Here is a 19,210-nt window from a genome sequence, read left to right as displayed (position 1 = left end):
CCCCTTTTTTTTTTTTTTTTTTTCCCCCAAAAAAAAAAAAAAAATTTTTTTAAACCCTTTTTTTTTGGCCCCCCGTTGGGGGTTTTTAAAGCCCGGGGAAAAAAACCCAAATGGGGAAAATGTTTTGGGAAAAAATTTTTTTTTCCAAAAAATTTTTTCCAAAAAAATTTTTTTTTTTCCAAATTTTTGGTTTTTTTCCCCCCCCCCCCCCCCCCCCCCCCATTTCATACATTTATATCATCTGAATTTTATTTATGGTACACGAAAATATTATTTCATCCTTTTCTGGCATATGTCTCATCATTTTGCCCCCCCAAATCTGAAGCTTTTCATGTTTAATCTCAATTCATACTCTAAGCCAATAGAAAATTTGGTTTCGACAAGAAATTTCCATATTTAGGAGAAACCTCAGTGGGTGTGATGTGCCAAGCACTTATTTATTTTTTTTCTTGTAGAAAATCATGCAAGGAGTACATCAATTTCCCTTCATATAAAGGACATATAAGAAATAAATAAAAAAAAGACTTTTTTTTTCAAAATGCACAGTCGCTAGTATTTACGATTGTTTCAATTTCAATTTCCAAATGTCTGTTTCCTATAAATTCGCACAACAAACACTTTGATCTTCTTCATTGATCTTCTTTACTTTATACTTTGTTTTATTTTCAAACCACCGATTAAATATCTGGTAAGCTTTGCTAGTTTTTTATTGAACTTCTGCTCACACCGTATTAGGTGGGTCTATTGTTTTTATAATAAAGTTTTATATCAATGGTATCACGATTAACTTTGACAATATATTAGTATCTCAGAATTTTAATTGAAGAGACCATCATCATAATTAATTAAAATGCGAAATGTTGTCCTTTAACCTTTCTCTTCTTTTTTGTATCGTTTACTGGAAACCAGAATTTCTTTTCAAAGCTTGTAACAAAGACATGAAACGCAAATATTAAGATGACTCCTCCGAGAATTCAGCAAAAGAAAAGGAGGTTTTAAATAGTAAGTATCGAACGTATACATGGCTGATGAAAAGAAGCTTACGTTATTTTCTGGACACCCTAGCCTGAAAGTCCTTTGGATTTTATTGTCGAGGGTTAACAGTGAGCCAAAAAAAAAGTCACTTGCTTATTATATTTACAGCCAAAAACTAAAGAAAGAATCGCCATGACTGTCATTTATTGAAAAGAGAAATGCTCTCAAGGAAATTACCAGAAACATCAATACGTTGTGGTCTCGCTATCAGCCAATAGACTCTAAACCCAATACCTTGTATGCACAGCCTCATACTTATTTCAAATGACTTCACTTTCTTCAAACAAAAGTTTTTTTTAAAAAAAGGCTCTTATCACGGAAGAACTACCGGAAACTGTCGCTTCTAAAGCATACGTCTATCGCAAACTCAAATAATTTCCTTTTGCTGCGTCGTTAAACAGAAACCAATCCAATTCTTTTCGAGAACATGTCCTTATATCTATCAACAGCAATCAACCTCTGATATTGGGAAAGAAAATCCAAAAGATTCAAACGCATAAGACGACAGTTTCAAACTTTGTCAATACCGTAGAGGCAAGGATAAAAGATAGTCCTTTTTGTACTGTCAAGTATACCGATAAACGCGGATAGCACTTTTCTCTCTTCTACCTGTTTATTCGTTTCAAAGAAGATCGGTTCAAATTGATGCTCAAACGTTTTGGAGATTAGCGAAAGAATCTGGGATTGAAGACTATCCTAAAAGCTCTAAGAACGAGGAAATGTTGTCTGATTTTTATTACAAGCTTTTCGATTTCTCCAAGATTGGATTTAGAGCCAGGGAGAGTATTTCTATTGGTAGAAAGATATTCAAGTAAATCATTAACAATGTCATTTAATATTGTTTCAAGATTAAACGATTAATATTAGGAACGCTGTATATTCTGATGGTTATTCAATATCATTTCTGTTCTCACGAGTCTCAAAGAAAAGCAATTATAATGCCACCCAAAAAAAAGTCGTCAGATTCTTAAATGAAATTGAAGACAGATGTCAAGTTTGGGTCTTGGACCATGGGATAACAGCAGTATTGCAGTGCAAGGAAAGCGTTTTCAATGTTATTTGGAATTAGGATGTGATGGCCGCAGAAAAACATTCTTGATATTTTCTTATACGTCGCAAAAAACAATGGCACTCGCCTGTCCCCGTTCCAGCGCCCTTCATCTTCAGAATAATTATAATCAATGTGTGTTATTGATATAAATCTTTAATACACGCACAGGTAAATGTAGCAATTATTTAATATATTCATTCCATTTTTTTTATTTCCATTTTTATTCTTATTTTATCTAAAATAAGTAAGCAAACTTTTTAAACTACTATTTTAATTCGTCCAAAAAAACCTAACATAATCCTCGAATTGTGCGCCGTGTAGTGTGTTTCACCGTACTACAAAGCATAAATATAAGGCACATTCAGTTGAACAAAAAACTTTATTTTTGTATTATATTAAGGCAGAGCTTCGTAAAGCCGCAAAATATATTAAAGGGGCAGGAATAAACGAACATACTAGGCGACAATTGGAAAATATAATTAAAAAATATCCTGAATGGGATATATATATATACGAGAAAAATACAAAAAAGTTAGGTTAAAGCCTAGCCAGCTTCAAGACGAACATAAAAAGTATTTAATAAGCTACGTTGACGAGTTTCGCCAGACACATATAAAAGATGCTATAGGTAGCTTATCTGAAAAATTCCAAAAGTTTAGTCTAAAATAAACAGATATTGGAGAGTTTATTTCTAAGGAGGGTAACCTTTCAATAAAAAAAATGACCCACTACCCTAAAGCTCAAAAAAAAATCCTTATAAGCTTTGAATACGTCGTAAGTAGGATGAAAAGTAGTCAAAGGCACCAATTTACGTTATCATGATTGCATTTTCATCGGTAAAGATGCCTACTATATAAAAACGAGGCTACTTACAACATGGTCAGTTAAAGGAAGATTTGCTGCTATTGTTACGCCCTTGACAAAAACAATCAGTCATACCATTCTTGGAGCCATTTATGCAATGAGAGTGGTCAATATTGAGATACAAATCCTACTGCCTCCTAAGAAAATAAAGGCGGTAAGAAATCGCAAAAAGAAAGTCAACTGGATTAAAAAAAGTTTTCTTTTGGTGGGGCTAATACTAGTCGTTGACATAATTTTATTAGGTGGACTCTAAATCAAATGGAAAACTATCCTGAAATAAAAGGGCTTTATCTTGTCATGGATAACTCTCCTATTCACGGTAAAAAAAAGATGACAGCATCAATAAAACGATTGAGTCTAAAGGTCATAAATGTGTATACCTTCCCCCTTACTTCCCAAAACTTAACCACATGGAGAAGTTTTGGGCTATAGTTACAAGTAAAGAAGTAGTTTGGAAACACCGATGATTTGAATAGCAGGATCGTAAAAGCTTATAGCGCGATTAATTTTAATTACCTAAAAGGCTTTGTTAGACATTCTTATCATAATTTTGAAAAAATATTTAAACGAGGATCATATATAAATCACATTTACCCCCATAAACCCTCAAAACAAATGTTGTAATTTTCTCTTTTGCCCTACTCATTCAGAGAACTTTAATAAATCTGAGCCTGTCACAGCTCCATACAAAAATATATAAATCACATTTTAGTCAAAATACTTTAATAGAATGTAAGTTAAAAAAAAATAAAGCTAATCAGGATCTTACAAACCCGTAGATTGAGAATAAAAAAAAGCGCAAATTGACCAATGACAAACTCGAAAACTGGAGTTTGTGAACCCACAAGAAAATATAAAACCGCAAATTGGTACCGTGAGTCCTATAAGAGGGAGAAGAAGAAGAAAAAAGGAGATTAGGTATCACAAGGTTCGATTAAACGTGTAGTCTGTGTATTGTAAAGACATATTTGGTAGGATCAACGCAAACTATAGCATACATATTGCGCATTAATACGCGTTAACGCAAATATAGAGTTTCCAGTTCAAAAATGAGAAAATCAAAGCTTCTTTTTTAGAGTCTACTTCTCAAAAATAGAGAGGGTGTGGACTTGTAGCAAGTTCCCATCAAGTTTTGCGAATATAGTGGTGGGCAGATTATTACGTCCTGAACCTCTTGATTTTATGTATATAATTTCGATATGAATACCATCATGATGTCGTTGTTTTGGAGTTATGGATCACGTTTTTGAATGCAAAACTATGTACAAGATACAAGTTTTGCTATTTTAGGTGTTAAGAGAACGCAAATGTTTACAAAAACAGAATTATTATAAATTAAAAGAAAGAAGAAACTCGTTTTATAAGAATAGCCACAAAACCCATGTTCTGGTTTTTGTGCGTGTGTGTATTCGATTCAAAGTGGAACTTTAATGCGTACTTCCTTAGAGACAATTTTAATATCATTGTTTTAATAAAGAAACCAAAGATCATACGAGATAACTATTTGTATAGAATGTTGATATATATATATGCGTGTGTGTGTTTGTACATAAAATGAAAGATAAAAAATAAAATGGGAATTCGAGTGGCTATGTTTTTTTTTTCGGCCATTGGGTCAAGTTGGCAGTCCACAACCTTGTGGCGGGCATAGGAATTCCCGGTTGTGCTGCCCTTGTTCTCTTTCCTATTCTAATTCCTCTTCTTCTCTCTTTTTTGCTTGTCACGGCTACTTGGCTCCTCCAATATTCCTGAGTAGTTTAGATACCCTCAGGATGTCAGGCAGACATCAAGGTATCAACCACTTTTTGTTTTTTTTTTTTTTTTTTAAAATAAACCAAGCTCGAGGAATACTAAAATGTAATAATGATAATAATGATAATAATAATAATAATTATCACTCTGTAGCACCCTACGCGCGATACAATCAATCGAATCAGCCCATCAATTCCGTCAAGCACAACCTCAACATACCTTTCAATCCTCAAAATAATGCTCAGGGAATTGGTCACTCATCAGCCTCATCGGCCTCTTACAACAATGCATCTTCAATGGCCTCACCTTATTCCAGCTCATCCTCACCTGGCCATCCCTCCCCTAACATGGCCAAACATGTCACCCACAATACACAACTTAAGAAATATACTTTAAAACCACCCCCACGATTACAACCGTTATCAAAAACAATGACCCAACTAGGTTATCCCGGAATATTTCCCCAACGCTCGTCTCAAGACGAGGATGTTTTGACAGAATCCAACATGCGAAATGGTTTTAATGATCGTCCCATAGTCTCTGTAAGTTACCATTATAGATCGCCAAAGAAAGGTTACTCGAATTTATCAAGGCATGCTTAAATGCAATATATGTATTTACACACGCATACACACACAACATTTAGAACGAACACACCTGTGCACATGATATTGTGTACGGTAAACTTCAAGACGACCAACGTTTAATGAATGAGCTTGGAAGCTTTATGGTTGATGTACTTAAAAGGAAACGAAAAGCAGCCAAGGTGACAGGGTGTGTATATTTTATTTTTATGATAATCCATCTGGTTTATTATCGACTAATATACGATTTGATCTAATAGAAATACTTCCTTTAAGCCCCCATTGCGATCCACTCTGGGGGACAATAAAAAAGACCAATGGATGCAAGATCTAGCGGGCGGAACTGTACCTTTGCGCAAACTAGCTCGCAACGTCCCGCATGGATTCAAAGGAGAAAAGCTATTAGAGACATTAGCTTTAAGACAGGTGCCATTCTTGCGAGCGTCCTGGTATATTAAGATTGTCGGTCTCTCTGAAATGGTAAATGAACTTGTAACTATTTTGTTATTATTTTCTTCTTTATTTCTTTCTAACCTGCAGATCTTTGTGGGCTGTTTAGACCCAGCGTAATGCAAATAACACAAACCCACCGGTTTCCCAAGCCAACCAGTGGACTATTATTGTTATTAGCCATTTGAAGAAGCAATTGGGTGAACTTACGGCAACAAATACAGCGTCTCATCACAATAATACAAACTCGCGTGGTCATAAAGGACACAACAATACATCAAACCATTATGACGGCTCAACAAAGCCCTGGGCATCACCCGAAAACCGTGCACGATTTGAACAGCGCTGGTTGTACAGTACACGATTAACAAGATGGCAATATTGCGAAGGTTTATTAGATCAACGAACTTTCTTGAGATCCTCTCTTGACACATTACTCGCCAGTGGATCATTTGAAGTGATGTGGCTTATATTGACTGGTCTAGTACAGGACTATGTAGACGAGTATAGACGGAACAGAACGTTAATGAAGCTACTTATTGAGACGCTGATAAAAACCTACAATGCAGTAAGTTTGGTTTAATTTCTTTAATTTTTTTTTACAAGTATCAGTCTTGACAATTTTGCCTCAAGCTCCTGAGCCACACAGCTCAGATACACGGAGACAAATCGTACTGGATCTACTGTGGACTTCAAAAAGAAATCAAGCAAATGTTGCAGGTATTTTTATTATTATTATTATTTTTATTCTTATATATAAAATATTACTTTATATATATATATATTAAATCGTAAGAAAATAATAATTGTGAATTTTGCACTATAGTCTTTGTTTCTATCTACACCAGATGTATTTGTTATTCCAAAGTTGTATCATCAATATAGAGATGTATTTGATGCTATCTTAGGAGAAGATAATAGTGAGAGTGCTCTCCAAACTATACCTGATGTTTGTAATACAATGAAAAAATATTGGAATATTGTGAAAGCACGAAACGAAGTATTCTGTGGAACTGCCGAAGAAAATAAGATAAAGCAAGATGGAAACTCACGAGAAGATAAAAAGACGACAGCTCAAAATCTGACGGAAGAAGTGCGGGATGGAGAACATGTTGTACATGTATTGGACAACATTGGAAGACACGTTGGCAGTCATTCAGGGCTTCTGATCGACCAAAATGGGTGGATGTCAGTAAATGGGAAAACTGCAAAATCGGCTGCAAAAGCAATATTTGGAACCGGTGATGTTGACCAGCAAGCATTTGTTCATATTATCAAAACAATGTGTCAGTGGGCAACAAGTGATGCTCGATACGGAGACTGGCGTCCTTATTTAATTGCGTCTATTTTATTACATTGGAGAGACTCTTCAAAAACAACCGAACGCAAGACGATGCTCCAAGATTCATTCATACGATTTTTAGACGAAGAATCACTTTCAGACGAAACAGAGATCCAGAATAGTGACGAAATTAACGCAAATAACGATCCCACCTTTGAGAGTAGGTCATTAAGAATAGCATAGATATACAAATCAACTAACAGTCGTTATATTTCTATAAGAAAATACTCCTATAATATTATTATTTAGTACTTTAATCAGACTCCAGCTATTCTCATACCAAAAATACTTGCTGCGTCTTATTGCTCGCGGAGAGCTTGAGCCCAGTCAACGCCACAAACGATCTATACGACAGAGCCTACATTACCTTGCCTCTTTCCCTCTTCTTACACCTCCACCAGCTGGTCTTGTTCACCAGAGAAGGGTTGCAATATATGGCGTACGAAATGTTAATGGCGATTACCAGGAGAAAGAGGATTTGAGCCATATGAAGCGTTTGGCCAAGTTGTCCATGACAGGAAACATGGAAAATGAGTCCTTTCTTTTTGGAGAAAACTCTCGGGAGATGACCAGTCCCGAGCCAAGCGACAGTATCGCCTCATTTGATATTACCCTTTTGGATAAATATATTCAAGAAATAGCACAAACAATGCAAAACTCAACACGATACGTCGTTCAATTATTTTGCGATTGGATGGTAGATCAAGTTATGCGCTTTGTAGTAAAAAGTGTACAGTATGTATTACAGGACCACATAATAATGGTAGCTTCTAACTTTTTTTAACCTTTTTTCTAACAAAAAAACAAGAATCGGCGAAGACAACTGGAGAGTAATGACTACTCCAGGATCATGCCTTTTAAATACAAGACAGTATATAACAATCATCAAAATCCTTGAACACGCAAAGGACTACACCAACATCGTCCAGATTGCGCTATGGGTGCTCAAAAAGACAAATGAGCGCGCATTGTACCTATATATTATAGACTCCCTTCGTAAATATGCCAGCATATGGAAACTCACGAATTATAGTAACCAAGTAGCAGAGGCACTGTGGGAAAAGGTATTTTAGCAGCCAGAAATCCAAATAGGTGATTCGATAATATTTCATTGTATTAATTATGTTTTAGCATCAAGATCTTCAAGCTCGTGGCATTCGCGAACGCTGCATTATGATGTATATTGTCCAACTTGTACAGGAAGGATATCGGATATCAGATGAAAGGCGTGCACAATTGCAACATGATCTACAAGCCAAGGTAAGATAGAAAAAAATTACTTTTATTTTCAAATATCTGTATTTAACTTGACCATTTTTATATTTTTATATATAGCCAAAGTTTATGTCACGGCATCGTAGTAATCCATTACCGATCACTGCAGAACTTGGACAAATTATCCAAGATCACTCACCTTCAAATATTCAGAGTGTCACAGACTCTCTGTGTGTACGCTACCAAGGTACAGCAGGCTGGATTGGTATCATTCTTCAAGGTATCGTCGAGGTCATGAGTCCAGTTGGAGCAGTACGACGGATAGAGTTGGCGACATCAAAAGTACCAGCGAAAGAGACACAAGACTCTTTTGCACGCTCTTTTGAGTTTTACCAAATTGTTTCTGCATTTGCCAGTCTTATGGAAGAAATATCCAATCAAGCTACAATTACTGGAGAACTTGATGAAGCCATTGCTGGCTGGCTTTCTCGACAATGCAGCCCGACAACTATGAATGGAACGATTCTAATTGATGAGATGAATCAGGAATACTCATGGGTTCCTTTATTTATTACCCTTCTTGTTGTACATGGTTGCGTGAGTCTAGAAATTGTTCTCAAAGATTTCGCTATTCCGTGGTTCAGACACATCAGTCAAGAAACACAACAGGCAAATGGCACAGATGCAGCTGAACATAGAGTGCTACAATTTAGCAAAAATCTTGTTGCACTTGTCCGACTCTTGGTTGTACGGGAACAATGCAAACCTAACTTTGAAGATGCTATCAATACCTCACAACCTTGGATATTGCGGATTGAGGATATATTTCGGTTAGAGACATCGCGACAAACCTACCTTACAAGTGGACTGGACAAAATAGAACCACTTTTTGGTCTAATGGAATATCTTGTCATTATCGGTGCCAACTTACCATTGAGTAGCACACTTTTACGAGAGCTGGTCATGTTAAGGGCAGATATGTTAAAGGTAGAGCGCTTCAGACAAGCTTGCATTCGTGATCTGGATGGTGTCTATCAGCGGTTTGCGACACAAGACGTCGGGGGCGCAAACGAAAGAAAAACGAAAAAGAAGATGCTTTCCATTGTGGATGAGCTAATTGGTGGAAACCCATGCTTTGAACGGCAAGGAATGGCACACGATTTGGCTCCTAGCTTTGTTGAGAAACTTAGTCACATATTTATGAATGTGAGCCAGTGGAATGAAGAACTGTGTCGTGTTCAAGTCAATCTTTTACTGGACAATATTCTACTCTCTGATGGTAGTTCCTCTAACCCCAACAATCCTCATATTCTCGGAGACGATAGTACTACAAACTTAGCTACCACGCCTGGTATGGATTCTATTTTACGTAGTACACCGACAAGTACAAACGAAGAACTTGTTTTGTTTGTCGACTTCTCCTTCAACATGGCACTCTCAGACGATAGTAACGACAAAAAGTCACAGAAAAGTCAACGACGTTTTACTTTTCTTAAAAACATGTTGAATGGAATACGCGAGCCAGTCCTCTCGGAACTCCTATCCCATGGTGTTCGTCTGCTAGAAGGTTGTGGAGCAACTACATTTCCGGAAAATGTACTGCTTCTGACAACAGAAGGTTGTATTCCGACCAGTTTTGAGTCTGCAAAATTCTCTCGTCGTAGCCATGCCTTTTTAAATATCATGCAACACATGATTGCTGAAGATGTGTGGACTTCCTCAAAAAAAATCGAGCTTTTGAAAACCCTTCACGTACAAATCAAACGGTATAAGGATGGTGCAGACGTTTATAAAGTTATGGAAGGAGCACAGGTGTCATACAATAACGCTATTCGAGCTATGAGCCTTGTAAAGAATAATGTGGTAAGTATATATATATATATATTTAATTAAGAGAAAAATAGGAAGGAAAAGAAAAGAAAAGAAAGCTTGAACGAATGTTTTATTAACATAGACTTGCTTGTGTAGGATATGGCAATTGCTCTATTAATGAACGATGGGATCCCAGGAAATTCTCGGGATACCCAAGGGATAGATGTAATGCTACAAGATATACGGACAAGGTACGTTCTATATTGACAGGAAAACTTAGATTGTATTATAGTACTAATTTAATTTTGACCTTACCAGCTTGCTTGTTCGTCTGAAGCTCGTTGTTCCATTTGCTGCTTTGATTTGGGAACACCCCAAGGCAGAAGAGTGTGATATTTTAGAATGGGTTAAAGTCTTGGTTTCTTTGCTGGGGGTAAGCTACATATACATATACCTGCATTTTTCTGTGAAAATAACACTCTTTATTGGCTTGACTCTTTAGAACCCACTTGTTCATGGCAACGGTAGTCAAGAAAAGTTCTTTGAATTTGTCCTTGATTTAGTCTCTCTGTTAATCGATGGTAAGGAAAACATAATAGGTCTTATTGAGCTATATCTCATTTATAATCCATACTGTACTAGAGGTCCCAAGAGAGTTACGAAAACCGAACCTTTTACACCTTTCGGTAAGTGTTCAAAAACTGCTCAATGTTTTGTTATAAAAATGTAATCTAATCCGTGTGTTTGTTAGTCCATGAACGGGGAGCTTGCATTTCTTCCATCCATGTTCCTCAGCCGAGTTAAACGCATCTTACCATTCTTGACACATAATATATATATCACCAGCACACGCCTAGCATCTTCATTACTTGGATCGCAATCATCAAATATCACGCCACAACAACAACAACAACACTTGGAGAACTGCATGGAGCACTCAAAGCCATGGGAATGGCTTGAAGACTATGTAAGTGATCCGCCAGCTGAAAATGACGCTCCGATAAATATCAGTCTGTTCGATGCACGGAAAGTAAAAAAAGCAGAAGGCACCTATGCCAAATGGTACAAATCTGGATTCAGCGACAAATTGGCAAGCGAAGACGATCATGACGAACCACTACGGGTTTCTTTGATTGGAAAGAGCAGAAAACGATCTGTTGATACCATGGAAGACAATGGCTTCATCTTCATCGTAGACGATGATGAGGATGTTAATTCAACTACTACGCCTAAACGAAGGCTAATAGACATGGAAGAGGGCGAGCTGCCATAGCCCTATTTACATATGACGTCTTGATTTGAGCGATTTTTTTGATGTTTAAAAAGAGAAAGTGTATAGTTCAAAATTTGAAGGGAAAGAGGAGGAGACACAAATGAGCTAAAGTCAGTTCTATAGCTTTAATTCCTTTAATTCCCAGTATTCATAAGAAATTATGTTATGTATATTGTTTGGTACATTTTAAAAGTGTATACACAGAATGTATCCTGATACCAAAACAAAAGAGATGGTTGTTTCTCGATACTTAATTTTCAATTTTATTATTTTTTTTTGGTGTTGTTTTTGATGCTGAATAGCTTGAGCATTTCGATTACATAAATTCGCTTTGATTTTTTCTATTGTGGATAAGAATAAATGTGCTTGATTAATAAGATTCAAATATTTTAAAATCGAGTTAAATTCTAATAAATTACTGCTTGAATATAATGTTTCTTGTAAAAGCTTATAGCCATAAGACTTTTACAAAGTTCAATGGGCTCGCTATATTTTTATCTACTGTGATAGCTAAAAAAATCTTCAGAAGCATCCCAAAAGGCATTATAATACCAAGATTCTATTCAATCAAGAATATAATTTCTAATTTTTCCTCCTTAGCTTGCCTACTTTGAAAAGCCACTTTTGAAAACATAGCAACAAAAAGGCATAGTCTTTGAGAGAACAACACCACCAGAGATATTTCTTGTGTAATCATATTCCCAAAAGGACTGTAATATTTGATGTGCCGCTTTTTTCCTTTTATGGATCTGCACATTTTTTGCGATAGTTCTGGTCAGAAAAAAAAATCAGGGATTTAAAAATGCGTTTTCGCAAATATCAAAAATGGTTCAAAATATATTCTGTTTCAAATAAATCGGTTTTTATTTTTTATTTCAAAGTAAAAAAATGCGAAGTTATTTAATATAATTTATAGGCAGAAATATATAATATATTAAATATAGTTATTCTAAGCTAAAAGCAAGTTCAGGGAATCCATATCTCTCATGATTCTTGAAGGCAAACACAACCTAATAAAATATAAATATGAATGAGTATTTCAAGCTTAAAAAATAAGTGAAATAAAAGCTTACATTTGAATTTGCCAAGACGCATCTCATAAAAGTTTGAATCTCTACAAGTAATAATGAATAAATGATCGTTAGTATTCAATTACTTTGTAAACTAGGTATGCAGATATTACCTCTTAACTCATTTTGACCAGATGATGAAAAACTAATTGTCAACAAATGAGGCCCAAGATGAATGACTGCATCACAAAGTACTATATTGCTTTTCTATTATAAATACCTCAAAAACAAGAATATATAGATATGTTTCCTATAAGATAATATACTAGATGTAAACACATGTAATGAACAAACTTTTGTCGATAAAGTAGAGTAAGAAACAACGCGAAGGACGTAATCCCACACTTATTCAAAATCGATTTAAAAAATTCTCATTGGTCTACTGGTTTTTAATACCAATGTTGCAACTCGTAGAAATGTTTTAAAAAAAAACGCTAAGTCATTCTCTTTCGGTTTGCCTTATTTTTATAAGTTAAAGAGGTATGCTTTAATAACAAATAATTGAAAATAAAGCTGTAACATATTAATAAAAATATGTATATATTTTTATATATTAATTGAGTTGAGTTTTGTCTTAGAAGATAGTTTGTGTTAGGCATTTTTTACTAATATTATGTGATACAAAAAAAATCATATATTTTTTCTTGTTTGTAAATTTTGACATAGTCGTTTTATATGCTGAAAATCGTTGCCTTTGCCGAATTTTAACAGAATTATTTCTTCATTACTCAATACAACCTCCGAATTTCCTTATTCAACGCTTTGTCTTACTTGAACAGCTTTTTGTTGTGATCAAAAAAGTTTGAAGTAGGACCAAACCTTCTTTCCTCCTTTATTTGGAAAAGAAAAGATTCAATTCACGAAATTACACAAAGAAAAAATTTCTAGGCCAATAGTATTGCTTATGTGCAACTTACTACCATATTTGGTTTCTAATATCTGTGGTGGTGAATGTATATACAGTCAAAGCTCGATATAGTGATAATTTTTTGGAAAATTTGGGTCCGTGCCTGCTTATTATCACTATTTTTCGATATAGTGATAGTGATAAAATTTGAATCCACCAGTATCACTATATCGAGCTCTGAGTTTATTTCTGTAGTATAAAAAAATAAATGTAGTATATATTTTATTTAGCATTTTAAAGCAAGCCCAGTTTCTTAGACAAAATAGTATAAATCCTATTAGAAAACAGTAGTCACTCACGGCGGCATTAGAAATATCACTAAATAATGGCGGAGTGAGAAAAAAACACGCTCGATATAGTGATAGTGATAAAATTTCTGTCCACCATCCATATCACTATATCGAGCTTTGACTGTATTTTGAATAACAAAGTGTGAATTACCCACATCCCTTATTAAGTTTGGTTATGTAATTATACGTGAACATGTAATGTATTTTACATATTTCAGCTGAATTAATATTTTATTGTTTATATACAGCTGTAGTCAGCTCCTCAAGACTTTTTTTTTGTTGGGCATGTATTCTTGTCCTCAGTCTGTATGTAATATATTTCCAAACGTTCTCAACGAGTCTTTGGTCCGGGTTGTTTTATTTTCAGACTATCACTGCTGATGATTGATATTCGCGCTCATTTATCTATTAGTTTTAAACTGTTACTAGATGCGTTGACTTTTTCGATAAATGTGCTCTATTTTCCGATCTTTATTTATGGTCCTCGAAAATACAATTCCATATTTGTTTTGCTTCTCTGGAGCGATAGGTAAAAGTCAATATTTTCTTCTTAAAAACACAAGCTACGATATCTTGAGCAATACCTAAGTATGAATTTTACTCCAAAATAAATATTTTGGTAAATGTAATTAACTTGTGTCGTGTTTTAGACCGAAACAACAATAAGAAAGGATATTGAATCATGAAATAAAAATATGATAAAATGTCATATACAAACTAAATTAACAGGTATATTAAATGGTCTAAAACATTTTTTGGACTAGAAAGCAACAAGTTATTAACCAGGCCAAAATAACAAAAAGAAAAAAAAATGCTTTGACTAGAATATATCTATTTTAAACCAATGTCTTTTTCAACAAGAGTAGAAGCAATAGGATGGTAAAAAGTCTTGTGCTTTAAGAACGTTTCTCTTGCTAGTTCAGACCCATTTTTGGCGCGGTAAAGTAAACGATAGAGAGGTCTAACAAATTTCATACGGCCTTGTTCAGATACAAATGCAACAACATGAGGGTAAATAGGCTCATAGCTTGCAAGTAGACACAATTTCTGCCAGCGGAAGCGAACATCGGCATTACGGATTAGTGTCATCTGGTAAAGTTCATCCATTTTTGCCAAAGCAGCGTGAGACAGAGGTTTATCATCAGATAAACGTTCCAAAAAGACAACTAATATGATAACATTCACACAATTTAGATTAAAAAGAAAACGTATTTTTTACATAAAATTAACTTTTACCTTTTTGAAGAGAGCTCATGTTGTTCAGATCATTAGATGAGAACTCTGAAAGACTTTCTTCATCTCTTGCCTTATCCCAACGGTCAGCTAAGGTGTAGCATATGTCGGCAAGAGTGGTGTCAAATTGAGGAATTACAGGTGGCATCCCGGTACCCTTAAGCCAGAGGTCAAAATCAATAGTATTGAGTTTGTCGACAGTTTCCTGGCCATTATTTTCCAACATATATTCGAATAAATGGTTCTTCCAGTCTTGAGTTGTGATAGATTTGTGGGCATACTTCTGGACATGAGACTTCATATAGGGTTCAAATACAGAGGCTCCACCCACAACACTTTCAATATGATAAAGCAGATTGAATCCTTTTTCTACATATATATATATATATAAGAAAGATCAATAAATTGATCTTTGTGCAAGTAATTTTTTCTTTTAAAAGAAAACGCCAACATACCATATGGAATAGAGCTAAAGTAATCATCAGGATTAATTCCACTGCTGAGATCAGTGTTCAAAACAGTCGCAGGGGAATCTTGGCCAAACAACTCGACACTCTCTTTCAATGCCTTCCATCCTTTAAGAAAAACCATAAATACTCTTATACTTTTTTTAAAAAAAAATGATCGCGTTAATTTATCCTCACCGATGATAGCGCTAAACTGTCTGGATGCTTCGCCGTGAAGACGTCCAATAATCTTTCTTTCAACAAAAACGGTCCAACCCTCGTTTAGCCAAAAGTGTTCCTAAAAAGAGTTTTATGAATTTGGACGATATTAGAGTTCAGAATATAAAACCCTGCTTGCCATACCCAGTTGCGAGTCGTTACAAGATTTCCCATCCAGCTGTGTGAGATCTCATGAGCAACAACCTGGACTGCACTCTTGTCACCCGCCAACAAGCTAGGTGTTAAGAAAGTCAAACAAGGATTCTTTGTAAAACAAATCAGGCAAAAGGTTTCAAATTAGTTTACATAAAATTCCCCGCGTATATGTAATAACAAGAATAAGAATAGTATAGGATTATACCTCCATGCCACCATAAGGGAATGAGGGTGGCAGTACGAGCAGGTCATATCGGCCCCACTCGTAAGGTGTCAAGAGATCTTCACCAAGGGACAGGAATCTCTCTGTATCCTAATAAAATGCAAATAACTCCTTAGTATCGGTTTGCTAAATTGATCGGGCTTAACCAATTCTTACATCGAACTCCCAAGCAGCTTGATCCACCACTTCTGGCTCACACCACACTGTACTACGAGGGCCGATTTCTCGCCCAACCAGGTTTCCGGCTGCAATGGCAATAAGATAAGTGGGAATAGTAGTGCGCTGTTCGAACCCATATGTCTTTGAATTGGAATCCAATATGGATGGCTGGGATAAGGTTGACAGGGCTGACATAATTACTTGCAAGGGCGAAGTAACCGAGGCAGAGTATGTCAGTTTAATCGACGGTGTGTCCTGGCAAGGAATGAAAGAGCGGGCATGGATCTGTAATAAAGATTATAAGTATGCTTTACTTTGATATTACTCTATAGCAATAACTTACTGGCTCGCACTGAGAAAAGAGATAAGGAAGTTTCTTTCCGACGGTTTGCCTAAAAATGTGTTTGATTCAATAAACTTTGATGGCCAATAAATATACATTTGAATTTCCTTACTCGGCTGTCAAAAACTGGATGGCAGTGCACTTTTCAGTGGTAGCGTAATCGATTTTCAACTGGAACATTTGTCCAGCAGTAGCAAATGGCTCCGTAAGATATATAGTCAAGGCTGATCCAAGACTAGCGTGTTGTTCGGCCAAATCGTACTGAATAATTCGATTTTAGCAACCCATATGTCTGTTATACTCTTGAATATATATACATTACCTTGAGTGGGCTACCTTCCAGAGTAATACTCTTTAAATCAATAAAACTAGTGTCCAATACAACTCTATCAACATTGTCCTTCAACGTAACAAGGTCCAAGAGTACATGTCCAGCGATGTTCTTATTCTCAAAGGATATAGTCCAGTTGAGATGAAGATGGGTTGTCTTGATGTCAGACAAATTTGACTGACTGCTAGGATCTTGAATTACAATGGACATTGCAAAAAGAGAAGAGAAAACAGTGTTGAAAGTTTACTGGGTTTAGACAGAAAAAAAAACCGCCCTACTCCAATAATGTGTGTCACTTATAAGCTCAAGTCCATTAATAGAGTATTAATCAATTTTAGTGCGTGTCAAGTGGCTACAATACCGTATTGATTATTAACCGGTCAAAATAGGCTATGAGTTGATCGAGGCTTCAAAGGTAGGACATGTATATTAAATATAGTGGGGGTATCAGAGTGATAGCCACATATCTGTACGCGTGTGTTCGGATTGTAAGTATAAATTATACCCTCAATTCTTATCTTTCTTTTTTCTCTTGTATCAGGTTTTACTCTCACTCATTCGTTTGTTGAAATTGTAGCTGATGACCATGATTAAGTATACATTATATATATAAACCTTAAATTACCGACTATAAGTACTAGCTTTGCAAATTACCAGGCATCCTTCCCTTCCCCTTTTTTTTCCTCTTTTTCCTTTTATCCCACTATGCCTGCCCAAGAACTTACTCAGGAAGTAAAGCAAAATCTCGTTAATCTTGCAATGCAAGGTAATTTATTTGATTTAGTTTTTTTTCTTTACTCTTTGACACAATCTCATTCTGTAATATTCTTGTTTTGTAAATCTATAGCAAAAGATAGATCGTATTCACCTTATTCAAAATTCCGTGTTGGTGCTGCTCTTTTGACAGAAGACGGAACTCTGTTCCAGGGTAAATTGAATTGATTTATCTGGCTTTTATTTAGGGTTCCTTTTTCACTAATTTGTGTGTATTTGTATATTTGATTAGGTGGTAATATTGAGAACGCGTCTTTTGGTAAGTTTCCTGGGAAATATATAGCATTGTACTTATAATTTGCTTAGGTGCCACTGTGTGCGCCGAGAGAACAACTTATTGCAAAGCTATTGTAAGTGGATGCCGTGGGAAAGATAGTAGAGAGCGAGTACTTATTTTGTGCACAGAGCGAAGGTCACACCAAGTTTGTAGCTCTTGCTGTTTCGTCTGATGAAGAAAACTACATATCTCCGTGTGGTATCTGCAGGTAAAGTATCTATTTCTATAGATTACTTTATAAAACAGCTCACTAAAACCACTCTAAATTTTATCTTAAGACAATTCATTTCCGAGTTTGGCCCGGATGATCTCCCTGTCCTCCTTTCCAACACAAAGGGGGAATTTACTGAAACCACAATTGAAGGCTTACTGCCTTTTATCTTTAGATTGGACCACTAAAATTAATTGTATGATTCGCTTATTCTACAACAAAGCTTATATATTCTGTTGTTGTTGTCATTGCATATAAATATTAATCTCTTTATTGTTTTAAAACACCTGCTGCTCCATGAGCAAAAAAACGGGTCACTAAACCAGTTAGAATATCTCTTCTTTCGTGAGAAGCTAGACGTTCAAATGCAGTATACACCGAGACACCTATAAAAGCAATAATAATAATAATAAAAAGAACATTATTTTCATTTTTGTCTATTATATTATCTTGCTTAACCTTACCTTTGTTGTCCCTGATTTGGCCTATTGTCTTTCCTGCCACCGCACCCTGTGTGTATATTATACGAATTATTTCATTGTTCAACCGAAAAGCAAAATAAGGATTTAGTACATACCATTGCAGCACCTCCGACATTTCCAATAATAAAACCAAGTACTATGCCAGCACCGGCACCAAGTACACTCCATACATGAGATGGGTGCTCAACTACATTATTTCTTCAGTATTCCAATACGGTACTCATGTCATTCTTCTTTTGAGAGGTTGTTAATACCTTCGGGTCTAAGTAATTCTTCAAAAACATCAGAAAACATCAGATGCGCTTGGCGTTCTGTGGTTGAAAGGTTTCCGCCGAAAGATATATTTTCTGTATTTGAATGTGATCTATCAAATACTGCTCTTCTTTCTTGGTCGCCAAGGATATAATAAGCATCGGCGATTAACTGGAAATATTTAACCGCTTTAGAACGTTCAGTTTCGCTGGCTTGATCATCGAGACGATCGGGATGATGTAAAAGAGCTTGTTTTTTGTATGCTGGATTGCCAAGTAATTATTAGAATTTTTTTTATAAAAAAAAAAGCCATTTACTGGAATCCTGACCTTGGCGAACATCATCCTGAGTAGCAGTGATTGGAATGTCAAGGACAGTATAGTAATTTGGAATGCTAGTCATAACAATTCATAAAACTGAAAGAAAGTTGTAGAGTCTTGGCAAGTCACAGCACTTGCA

At 35.6% G+C, this 19,210-nt stretch overlaps 5 protein-coding genes across 5 annotated transcripts; 3 read left to right on the top strand and 2 right to left on the bottom strand.

Moving 5' to 3' along the window:
• Positions 1–1,021: 1,021 nt before the first annotated feature.
• Positions 1,022–2,755, top strand: PHYBLDRAFT_66555 (hypothetical protein; the record flags this gene model as incomplete). Its single annotated transcript, XM_018441659.1, has 6 exons — positions 1,022–1,096; positions 1,190–1,272; positions 1,437–1,604; positions 1,664–1,846; positions 2,019–2,218; positions 2,619–2,755. The coding sequence occupies 6 exons, from the start codon at positions 1,022–1,024 to the stop codon at positions 2,753–2,755; spliced, it is 846 nt and encodes a 281-aa protein (XP_018289193.1).
• Positions 2,756–4,722: 1,967 nt separating this feature from the next.
• On the top strand, positions 4,723–11,814 carry PHYBLDRAFT_182147 (hypothetical protein; the record flags this gene model as incomplete). The annotated part of the gene is made up of 16 exons (XM_018438575.1): positions 4,723–4,741; positions 4,856–5,244; positions 5,349–5,476; positions 5,547–5,766; positions 5,846–6,304; positions 6,370–6,456; positions 6,563–7,242; positions 7,328–7,813; positions 7,887–8,142; positions 8,210–8,338; positions 8,414–10,156; positions 10,262–10,356; positions 10,424–10,538; positions 10,608–10,686; positions 10,748–10,791; positions 10,857–11,814. 16 exons carry the CDS (start codon positions 4,723–4,725, stop codon positions 11,376–11,378), a joined length of 5,451 nt encoding a protein of 1,816 aa, XP_018289192.1. The 3' UTR covers positions 11,379–11,814.
• A 2,431-nt stretch (positions 11,815–14,245) lies between these two features.
• PHYBLDRAFT_39533 (hypothetical protein) lies at positions 14,246–16,965 on the bottom strand (the record flags this gene model as incomplete). Its single annotated transcript, XM_018440126.1, has 10 exons — positions 14,246–14,811; positions 14,882–15,247; positions 15,334–15,453; positions 15,523–15,622; positions 15,688–15,807; positions 15,905–16,012; positions 16,079–16,366; positions 16,425–16,473; positions 16,537–16,685; positions 16,747–16,965. The coding sequence occupies 10 exons, from the start codon at positions 16,963–16,965 to the stop codon at positions 14,477–14,479; spliced, it is 1,854 nt and encodes a 617-aa protein (XP_018289191.1). The 3' UTR covers positions 14,246–14,476.
• Positions 16,966–17,460: 495 nt separating this feature from the next.
• On the top strand, positions 17,461–18,297 carry PHYBLDRAFT_187693 (hypothetical protein; the record flags this gene model as incomplete). Its single annotated transcript, XM_018439413.1, has 6 exons — positions 17,461–17,521; positions 17,603–17,683; positions 17,762–17,788; positions 17,836–17,879; positions 17,935–18,014; positions 18,085–18,297. 6 exons carry the CDS (start codon positions 17,461–17,463, stop codon positions 18,203–18,205), a joined length of 414 nt encoding a protein of 137 aa, XP_018289190.1. The 3' UTR covers positions 18,206–18,297.
• A 73-nt stretch (positions 18,298–18,370) lies between these two features.
• PHYBLDRAFT_155789 (hypothetical protein) lies at positions 18,371–19,153 on the bottom strand (the record flags this gene model as incomplete). The annotated part of the gene is made up of 5 exons (XM_018433439.1): positions 18,371–18,403; positions 18,477–18,527; positions 18,595–18,686; positions 18,754–19,014; positions 19,081–19,153. The coding sequence occupies 5 exons, from the start codon at positions 19,151–19,153 to the stop codon at positions 18,371–18,373; spliced, it is 510 nt and encodes a 169-aa protein (XP_018289189.1).
• Positions 19,154–19,210: the final 57 nt, after the last annotated feature.

Source organism: Phycomyces blakesleeanus (assembly GCF_001638985.1).
Source record: "Phycomyces blakesleeanus NRRL 1555(-) unplaced genomic scaffold PHYBLscaffold_16, whole genome shotgun sequence".
In the NCBI taxonomy this organism is placed as follows: Eukaryota; Fungi; Mucoromycota; class Mucoromycetes; order Mucorales; family Phycomycetaceae; genus Phycomyces; species Phycomyces blakesleeanus.
This window is presented reverse-complemented; position numbering and strand designations above follow the sequence as displayed.